The sequence below is a fragment of the Convolutriloba macropyga genome, unplaced genomic scaffold (genome assembly GCF_964194025.1).
Source record: "Convolutriloba macropyga unplaced genomic scaffold, txConMacr16.3 SCAFFOLD_6076, whole genome shotgun sequence".
Taxonomy (NCBI): domain Eukaryota; kingdom Metazoa; phylum Xenacoelomorpha; order Acoela; family Convolutidae; genus Convolutriloba; species Convolutriloba macropyga.
The window spans coordinates 1-11,300 of record NW_027452241.1 but is presented as its reverse complement, the minus strand read 5'-3'; the positions used below and the strand labels follow the sequence as shown (position 1 = coordinate 11,300).

General features: G+C 35.2%; 1 protein-coding gene across 1 annotated transcript; it reads right to left on the bottom strand.

Moving 5' to 3' along the window:
- Window positions 1-553: 553 nt before the first annotated feature.
- Window positions 554-9,819, bottom strand: LOC142357323 (uncharacterized; the record flags this gene model as incomplete). The annotated part of the gene is made up of 6 exons (XM_075408971.1): window positions 554-823; window positions 1,168-1,421; window positions 1,975-2,106; window positions 2,740-2,954; window positions 6,691-6,830; window positions 9,695-9,819. Coding segments are annotated over 6 exons (1,136 nt in total), but the record flags the coding sequence as incomplete, so codon positions are not given.
- Between the last annotated feature and the right edge of the window lie 1,481 nt (window positions 9,820-11,300).

The following is an 11,300-nucleotide window of genomic DNA, read 5'->3' as shown; positions in this document are numbered from 1 at the left end:
ATACAGTGACGACAAAATAGAAATATAGGCCGAAAATCTTTAAAAAACAGCCATTTGACAAGAATTGTATCCCATGTAAAGAGATTGCGCATTAAGTTCCAGACATGCCAATTGGAAAGCCCAAGCTCCAAAAACGGCATATGAAAATACATGTATTCCCAATTATAGCCCCCCATTATGGTATAATTACGGTGAAGTAACTACACTCCATATATACACACAAAGCTGAGGGATTTAGCGGTAACAGTCTCGAGAAAAAAACTAATAAACTCGCAATGCTAACAAGTTTTCAATGAAAAAAAAGATTGCGGAAACTGCTCAACTATACTATTGATACTTTTTATCCTTCACTATTTATCTTTCAACGCCTTTCAGCTTTCAGTTTCAGAAAGAACTTCTTAGTCTTTCTGCACAGTTTTATATACAAGATTTTTTTTTTTGAAGAATCAGCGCATTTCAGCTCCGTCTTACAAATTTTTCAGAAAGCTGTTCAACCAGTGCAATAAAAAATCCTTGGTTATACAGTAATTTGACTGAGTTTTTGGTAGTTTACCGTCAGGCATGTGAGAGGTTCCGTTCTCCTGATTGCCCAGTGCACCCACCCCCACCCACTCTCATCCACCTCGTCTCCCACTCCCCCTTTTCCTGTCAGTGACGTCACAGTATTTTGATGCTGATTGTTGGCACTGTTGTTAGCTCTGTTTTGTGAGGCAGAAAGAAGTGTTTGGAGAGAGTGAAGACAGTCCATTCTGCATGCCCACATAGATGGTGTCATGCCACTGTTGTCTCGTACTTGTACATCTACATCCGCATTCACCAAAATCTGAAAACGAATGATGTCAACAATTAGTAAAGATGAGCGACCTTTTTCGATCGGCCGTCGGCACATTTGCATAATTTCCAGAAAATCTCAAAACGGAATTTTAATAGTATTCAGACGTGCGAAATCTAGAAAAAATGCCATTAGAGATAAGAAATAGTGATATTTCGGGATTGGTATTTCTACTAAAGTGGCACAAATTGAGATAAACTGGAACCCAAAAATGGTTCCACTCAATGAAAAATTTTCGAATCTTTTTCCGGTCTTTTATTGACCCAGTCTTTTCCGTTTTCTTTTTAGTCCAGGGATGTCACAGAATGGAAAGGTCTCGATTCTGAATAACTAGCCTGCAAACACGAAGGCTGCTGCTGTTGACCTGTAACACCATTTCCTTCTTGTGAATTGTGACAACCTTCATTTTCTTTATCACTTGAGTTCATTTCCTGAGTTGGGGGTTGAGATGGTCGAATTGTGGCTGCCCAGTGTAGAGGGGCACGACCTTCCACATCTCTCAGTTCCAACTGGGCCCCTTTTTCTATCAATACTTGTAGTGCTTCTTGGTTGTTGTCGTGGCAAGCTCTATGAACTGCTGTCGACTCGTCTGACACAAGAAAACAATCATAATAAAATTAGTAAAATGTGTACCAATATCAGAAAATATCTGTTATTTGATAAATGTCAGTATATTATTGTTCAGTATGCAAATACCGACGTGATCAGAATAAACTGTCACTTATTTCAATTCAATTAAAAAAAATCACAAAAATAGTTCTACTTCAGAACCAAGTTGGTTATGAGCTCAGTATTATATTCTTTTTTATGGAAACAAGCTGTATTTGCAGGCTCAAATTAGTTATCATAACTGACGATAACTCAAAAGATTAACAATTTTATGACATATCTTATCAGATATCACTAGTCTATTTTATTTCATTTCATTTCATGATATTATTCCGGGTAACAGTCTTCAATTCATAGTTATACTAAAAGTCAAAAGTAGGCTAGCACCCTCTCGTTAAGTGTAAATTGGCACCATCTCATTTTTTGACATGATTTTATATCACATTTTGACAACATTTAAAAAACTGTTTTTTTTCACCATTTTGTTCCCCAAAACGAGTCATTCAATTGTATATATTAAAATAGTCTCTTACCGTGTGCCTTGTGGTTTATGTTGACATTGGGTTGTTGTAGGAAGAACTGTAAAAGGGCAGTGTGTCTATAATGCACTGCATACATAACACAGTTCCGACCCAGACCATCCAGTTTCTCTAAACTAACAACGCCTAAACACACAATAACACACAATTGGTTTTTAAACTAATTATCAAATCATTTATATGCAAAAGAAGATAATAATTGTAGCCCTGTTCAGTGTTTTCTGCAGTGTCAAAGATTGAGGATCTAAAATGATGGAAGGGGAAGGAATAGGAAAACAAAAATTACGAAAAAAAGTAAAAAACGAAAGCTCTATATTTGGACTCTCTAATTACATTTACATATAATATACTGAATTATTCTTTTCTACTTCATGTAAAATTTTCAGAAAAATTCCACATAAAGACGTCCAAAAGGGTACTAAAGCAGCAAATATTTGAGAAAACTTTATGTTATAAATTGCATAAAAAATTAGATTCATTTCGTTTGCAGAAACACACACAGTACGTTTTTTAGTTTTTTCCAGCTCAGCCACCCATTTTTAAACTTTTATTTCTTCTCATTTCCTGTGCATTTTTTTGTCACATGTAGGTCAATTTTTTTGGCTGAATTCTGCCGAAACGCATTTTGGGCTAAATTTCTAAGTTTTTTTCTTATATCGATCCAAAAATTGGCCGGAGAATATATAACGAAGACCTGAGAAAGTAGTTTTTTTTGTTCAGGTTGCTTTAAATTAGCGGTGAATAAATTAGTCTTCGTACCATCTTGACTGATTATTCTATTGACAGTTTGAATATCGCCCTCTCTGGTTGCCTGGAGTAGGGGGGCTATCTGGCATAGATCAGTCTGGCTTCTCTCACTCATACCACCCCCTCCCCCAGTGGAGGAGGAGCGAGTGGGAGATACTCCGGACTGGAGACTCTTTGTGAGGTTGAAGAGAGACGGATTTTCTAAGTTGATCCAACGCCACTGGAATCTGAAGAAAAGAAGACCGAATTATTGTGTAGGATAAGTTGAGAACTATAAGCAGTGTAATTATACAAACGATACTAATAATAATTCTAAATCTAACATAAGCTGAAAAATGGAGAGAGGCAATTAAGGATATATTTTTTCTCAGAAAAAAAAGAATTGTGAGCATGTGCGTGTCTGTGTGTGTGTGTGTGTGTGTGTGTGTGTGTGTGTGTGCGTGTGTGTGTGTGTGTGTGTGTGTGCGTGTGTGTGTGTGTGTGTGTGTGTGTGTGTGTGTGTGTGTGTGTGTGTGTGTGTGGTATGTGTGTGCGTGTGTGCGCGCGCGTGCGTGCGTGCGTGCTAACGTGCGTGTGTGTGCGTGTCTCTGTCCCGGACCGAGGATTTCCCCCAAAAACAACGGGGAAAAGAGTGTAAAGAGTGTAAAAATAAAAAATTACAACCCTATTTCTCCGCTTAATTAACGGTGGAAGAGTGTAATTACAAGAGTGTAATTTTAAAAATAAAAGTGAAAGGATGTACTGAGGATTGATCCGCAGTTTCCCTCTCTCGAACATGTTACATTCACCTTGAGCATTAACCCTTCCGCCAACTGATTCTAACATTATACGTTTCAATTTCGGTTATAAAGGTAATTGTGTAAGAGTATAATTTTTTATCAGTCCGCCCTAAATTACACTCTTTGCAAAAAGTGTTAAATGGGTGGAGAAAAAAAGTGTAAATACAGTGTAATTTATTGAAATTACACTCTTACATTCTTTTCCCCGATAAATAGGAGTAGAATACGCATTACACGCTAATCCCCGCTAATTAGGGGTGGATTAAGTCTGAAATCTCGGCCCGGGGTGTGTGTATGTGTGAGTGCTTGTGTGTGAGAGAGTGTATGTGAGAGTTTATGTGTGTGTGTGCGTGTGGGTATGTGTGTGAGTTTGTATGAGTGTGCGTGTCTGTGTGTGTTTTTGTGTGTGTGTGTGTGTGTGTATGTCTGTGTCTCTTTCTGTGTGTGTGTGTCTGTGTCTGTGTCTGTGTCTGTGTGCGTGGGTGTGTTTGTGTGTGTGTTTAAGATTGTTTGAAATTGTTTGGCTCTTTTTTCTTAGGATTCCTAGAGATTCTTTCGAACCACTGTCTTTGACGAGTCGGGTTTTGAAATACTCTTGCCACGAAAATTAAGTGCTTTTCAGTGGTTTTTCAACACTAACAGTTACGTTGCAATCTTGAAGGAAAGCGGTTTTACTGCTATCGCCGGTTTTACAGTTTTTGCTGATTTACTGTTTTAGGCAGTGGAGCATTCCATAACGTAAGCTTTTCAAAATGTTTCGAGAAGAGACAATCTCATGACAAAAAAACTAGATGGAAAAATCATGAACTAAAACTGTTTCGTTTTTTTTTCTTCTGGTTTTTTTGCTTTAGTTAGTAAGTAACATAGTCTCCTCAGATCGCGCCATGATCAAAATGTGGATTTTCGGAATTAAAATCTGTGGTCTAATTTGCGTAAATTTTAGTCCTCAATAACGTGACAGTAGTTTGTCATGAGAGTTTAGCCGTGGCAAAGTTTACTTTTCAAAACATATCAAAGCAACTTGCATGATTTTTGGCAGACAGCTACAAAAATATTCAACGGGTTACATCGATTAACAAATTTGTTGGTCAATATCTAACTGTATTAAATTGTGTTATCTTCTACTTCTCCCACTCATATTACTGAATTGCCAGACCAGACATTGCCATATTTTTTTTCACTTCAAACTCCTGTTGCCACAAACTGTTAGATTTTTTCCATGTCCATTTTTGTCATTGTAATCATTGTTTCAATTTAGTTTCAGATTTTTTGGTAATTATTCGGCAAATAAAAAATATAATAATTCATAATAATAATATAATCATTAAAAAATATAATAAGAACTTACCTATAATTCAATTATTTTGTTCTAATTGATATTTTGTTTTCAATGTTGATGTTTATCGCGGATAATAGAGATAACCCCAGACATTTGAGAATTTTTATCTTGTAAGATCTTACAAATTTCTTACAAAATTGTCTTATAAGTACTTATAAGATTATGCGTCGCCTGACTAAGACTTTGTAAGACAATTTATCAGATCTTACACGCTGAAATTTTTTTTTCATCAGGTCTGATAAGATCTTACACGATAACAGTTCATTTTTGTCAGATCATACAAGATAAAAATTTTGCCTTATAGGATCTTACACGATAAAAATTCTGCCTGACAAAAAAATTTTATCGTGTAAGATCGTATAAGAATCTTATAAGATCTTGTAGGATAAACATTCGGAAAGCTATAACTCATCTTTTTGATAAGATTTTTGTCAGATCTTATACGATGAAAATTCTTTAAGTTTGACATGTTCTACATATTAAAGACAAAACAGGGTTGCTTTCAAGCAGTAGCCAAAAAGTCACAGCTTGCAACACTTAAGTGTCAGAGCAACAAAAGGAAAATTATCTTATATTGGCCTTTGATACTTATAACATATAGTGAAAAGGATTATTGGAGGTTTAGTGGCTTTTTCTGAGGCAGTAATTATCAAACTAGGCTGTTCAATTTTCCTCAAAGACGAAACTATCTTGGACTGCTAAGTTTAGCCATAGTTCCTAGTTAAGATTCAGAATTAAACTGCCGTCAAAATAGAATCGCAAACTTTTTTTGTTTCTAAATTGGTTAGTTGACCGATTATTTCTTTTACTTTCTTAAGAACTTGACTACGTTATACGCTTATATTGAAATCATTGAAGCATGTCATATCAGATCTTACACGATAACAATTCAGCCCTACATGAACTTTTATCGTGTAAGATCTGATAAAATATTTATCACATCTTGTAAGATAACAATTCAGCAAAACTTATAAAATCTGATAAGATACTTATCAGATCTTATAAGATAACAATTCACCAATTTGATTTATTATCTTATAAGATCTGATAAGTATCTTATCAGATCTTACTTGAATAAACTTCACGTACGGCAGAATTTTTATCGTGTAAGACCAGATAAGATCTTACATGATAAAGATTCTTGATCAGCATCTTTTGAGATCTTACACGATAAAAATTCCAGAATCACTGGGGAATGGCTAAATGCACTTACTGTCGCAAATTTCCATACAAGCTTACAACCTTATCTTAAAACATGGTCGTGAATGGCGCTGTCAATTTCGAGTAATTTCATTCAAGCAAATGAAAACTTTGCAAGGTAAATATCCGTCCAACGTTTGTCAGTTCTATTTTTTCTTTAGTTAGGGTTTCTCCAACGTTTCAATGAAGTGATGCACATAAATTTTTGAAGCACTCATGATTAGACTTTCTTGACCCACGAATTGAATAAACCGAACCTTTGTAGTTTATTTAATTAGTCAATTCACATTACGGAGTTACATTTGGTCAACAAAAGCACCAGATTGACCTGATGAGTCGAGCAAAAGTCGAGCAATACAAAATGGGACCAAGCAAAAGTTCAAGTGGAAAAAGTGGGTTGGAGTAAAAGTCCCATGTGTTTTTCTGAGTCGAGATTTACTTTTTAAGTGTTTGAATAAACAAGTTGGGTACAGTATGGTCTTCTATAACCACTTTCCATTTTGTTCTTTTCATAAGTAGAGTTCTAAATCTTTTGTGCTTAAATTAAGGCATCAATCTCGTTTGAAAGTTTTTTTTTACATTTTTGATTAATTGACTTCAGTTTATTTCAAAAAAGTTAGACTAGTGTATATCAGTGCCACTAACTTATCTGGAGCATCCCTGAATGGCGTGATGGGGCTGAATCCTCGCGAGAAGGATGAGCTCAAACTGACATTGTGTTCATTTACCACCCCTCCTCCCCCTCCGCCCCCACGAATCAACTCATCCGTTCTGCTCTTCAGACTCTGGAACGAAGCAAAACCAAACTAAGAACAAATAATTATCAAGGTATACGTAATTCAAAAGCTTGTTTGGTGTAACTGTGTATAGTTACACAGGATTTGTGCCAAAAAATGATTTTGCACGATCTTGCTTTCTTATTGTTTTGATGCAATATCATACCAACCCGGAGGTTGGTGGCAGAGCAAATCAAGGCTGAATCAGTCTAGAGACATTCTGTTTTTTAGGATGGCCAGTACTCTGATCATGCCAAAATTTAAACTGGCCAGTCTTTTGAGTAAAATTTACTGAAAGAAAAATAATATGTTCAACTTAACTCCAGCCAACAAGGATTGCTTTATATACGATTGGAGTTTCCGCGTGGGTTTTTGTAACATTTAATTTGGGTAGAAAATTGTAACCACTGAGCTAAATGGCCTGCTTGTGCCGGTTCAGAGCTGAAATGCTCTGAGTCTCAAGTCCGTGAGGTAACTTACCGCTTCTCAAAAATCTTATTTACAAAACTAACAATTTTGAAATACAGTGTTTTTAGAGCACAGTTTCAAGTATTTGGCTCCTGAGGTCACGAGGTATATTGTATGCAGCAACATTTTTTGGGCAAATAATTATCATGTAACAATTTGTCTCGCAAGATCTTCCATGGAAAAGTTCAGTTCTATAGATGCTCATATTCTGCCAACATAGTTTACTTAGATAATTTCATTAAAAACAAAAACGTAAAACGTAAATAGCTAGCATTTATCGGTTTTTACGGTTCCTTATTTTTCAAAAAAATTAAGAATATTTTTGCTAGTTTTTTCTCTTGATAATAAGTCAGCTCATTCATCGGAAACTATGAAAGTAGAAAGATTTTAAAAGAAAGGTCCACAAGAAAAATAAAAAAAGTAGAACTTGATCCCCAGAGCCTTGAATTGCCTTATATAGAAATAGATTTCTACTTGCAAGACAACTGTATTGAGCAATATTCATTGAGAATTATTTGTCACTGCTATTTTGACTGAATTTTAGTTTCAAATATATTGATCAAGAGTTGCAAATACTAATTATTGTTATCAAGTTTGCAAGATACTAGTTATTTATTGTGTCTTAGTAAATAATAATTAAAGCTAAGCATTACTTACATAGCAGCTTTCTTAAGATTTTTGAGTAGTTTGCTGACACTAGATTTATATTCCATCACTAATATGTATTTTGCGCGGCTAACTTTTGCAATAATGCTCATATAACCGAGAAAGAATTGAGAAAAATTTCATCTATTTTCTCAGCGATTCGCCTCAATAACACCAAATGCTGCATATAAACGTATTATAACTTGTCAATTATGTAGAATTAAGAGAAAAACTAATTGGTGAAGAATTGCTTATCCTGAAATTAAAGAACTAATTGTTGCTAAGCGTTTAATCAGATCTCAACGCTAAAAAAATTGTGGTGAGAATATTTTCAAATGGTTTATAACAAAACTTCCGGAAAAAATTAATACGTTAAATAGATTTAGCGGAAAACAGTGTCAAAGTTTTGAGTAAAACATCACCCAATATTCAAAACATAAAAACAACATATAATAACCGTGGATCGTAATGAAACAAAATTGTTCATCAGAGCTTTTTGTGCAACCACAAAATCACAAAATGATGGATAGTAATGACAGTTGCTTCCAGTTTTTGAAGCAATCTGAAATATTTTAGCTTGCTGTCACTATTTAACTGGTTTACTTTGTTCTTTCCAAAAATGGAAAGAGAGACACGTGCATTAGATATATACTTGCCCAAAATTGATAGGAAACTAGGAAACTATATCGAAAGTTACGAGAACTTATTTTGGCTTCCACGATTTCAAATATCTGTTTGAAATGTAGTTCAAATAGTTTATATAGAAACACCTTCATCAATTTGCACCGATCGTTCTCAAGAAATGTAAACAATAATCTTAACCACTAAGCTAAATGGCCTACATGTGGCGGTTCAGTGCTCAACTGCTCTGAGTCTCAAGTCCGTGAAGTAATTTACTGCTTCTCAAAAATCTTGTTTACAAAGATAATAATTTTGAAATACAGTGTTTTTAGAGTTCCAAGTATTTGGAGTTCGCAAGGTATATTGTATGCAGCGCCATTCTATTTGGGCAAACTATTCTCATGTACAATTTGTCTCGCAAGATCTTCCATGAAAATTTTGATCTCTATAGATGCTTATATTCTGCCAAATTATTTTACTTATAGAAATTCATTAATAAAACGAAATTGTGAAACGTAAATGGCCAACATTTATCGGTTTTCAGCAATTTTCAGCGATTCCTCATTCTTTAAACATTGTATGAATAATAGTGCTAGTTTGTTTTCTCTTGATAATATTTAAGCTCATACATCGGAAAACTATGAAAGTAGAAAAATTTTAAAAGGAAAGATTCCCACGAAAAGTGGAACTTGATCCCCAGAGCCTTGATTTGCCTTAAAATAAAAGTTGAATTCTAACTGCAAGACGACTGTATTGAGCAATATTGTTTTTCACTGCTATTTCGATTTAAAAGATTGACGAAGACTTAGAAAAATGTATGAACGAAACTCAAACCTACAAATAAGAATTTGAATGACTTTTCTTTTTTCATTGAGAGTGTATTTAATGAGTGTGTTGGCCATGTAAAGAAAAAAACCAAGGAACTTGATTATTAATTTTTCAAGCATAATGTTAGCACTCGGGGAAACATAATAAACTTAGATTTGAATTTGTCTCTATATGTGATGATCTGAGCAGAGGTCATAAAGACGTGAAATGATCTGATCTCACACAGATCACTGATCGTATTTTTTCCTGCGGATCGTATGAACAGAGGTCAATTCGATCTATAAAACAGATGTCATTTGAGGGGTTTTTACCTTATAGTACTTCTGCAAATGCAACAGACACATGTTGAGACTGTCTCTCAGTTCTGCCGACTGTTCGTGAGTCTCAGACAGCTTCAACAGAAACTCCTGCAGAAAGTTCACCGCCTTCTGGAAATCTGAAATATTCCCAATGCTCACTATCGAGTTCAATTTTACTCCTTCTCAAGAATAGATGGCAGAAATATGATACGACAGAACATTATATGGGGGTGTTAATCCTGGACGTCAAACTATCTGTCTGATAAAAAACATTTTGTCCTGTTACATCTAACAATGAACTCGGTTTTTCAAAAAATAAATAGTTGTTTCATACCATGAAGGAACATCAGCTCCACAACAGAACCCAGTATTTCGAAACATAAACCCGAAAAATAAAAACCGCACTGCTGATGAGTTTTGAAACCCATATTGGATTTTTTCATTTAATTTCTATTCATAGAATTTTAATCTACCAATTTTGAGTAAATAGCTTCAATTTACTTAATTCCTACTTCAACTGATTTAGAAAGAGAGCTTGAATTTGAGAGAGAACCGAAAATCAAATAAAATTTCCGAGAAGAATACCCGGGGCGAGGTGATAGAAATATGACTCGACAAAACGTCGTCTGGGGGGGGGGGGTGTCATTCCGGGTCGTTAAATACACGGTCCCGGAAGAAGTTAATGACCCGGTAAGTCGAATCATAAATCTGGTATTTCAGAACAATGACCCGGTCTTTCTATTCATAAATCTGGTATTTCGGAACAATGACCCGGTCTGTCGAGTCATAATCCTACCGTTTCGAATCATAAATCACCGACAATGAGGTGAGATTGACTTGATCCTTAACAAATCAATTGGAAAATTCTGCATGCAAAATTTTTTAAAATAGTTATTGCAATTTTCAATTATTTGCTGTGTTTATCGATTGAAAGTAATTTCACTCAACTGATTTTCCTTCAATACAGTTAGCAGACTGTTGCATACTGTTACCATGAAGTTGGCAACAACTGGTCTTTAGAATTGCAGTCCCCAACGCATTCTTGCATTGTCTCGACTATTATTTCATAGACACAATGTGCCTTCCCAGGATGAGGTCCTCGACCCAAAACAGGCATGGACCAGAAGGAATTGGGTCGCGTACAGGGCCAGACCAAACAGACCAAAAATCAGGTATGTGCCAGACCGAACAGCTTTTGCCAACTCTGGGCCAGACCGAACTTCGTACATGTTTTGGGTCGATACCTTATCTTGGGTTACAACTCCGCCAATTTTCTTTTTGTTACAAACGCATAAAATTATAACTAAGACTTAGCGTATAGTATAGCGAGCTTGATTTTTAGTCGAATGATTGAGATCATACTTTAACCACCTGAACTTACATTGTTATTGAGTACCAGATTTTTAAAATTTTAGAATTGCCGATGACAAAGTAGCTAATTACAAAAATTACGTACAAAAACCGAAGTAGGGAATTTTGTAGTTTCTTAAAAGTAGACTGATCATTTTTTTCTTTACGAAGATTTCATTGCGAAAGTTTCCAACCAAATTGTTTCTTGCAATCAGCCGAACCGAACTCTTTAATAGCCGTGTTGTTAAAATTAGCATTTTAACAGCAC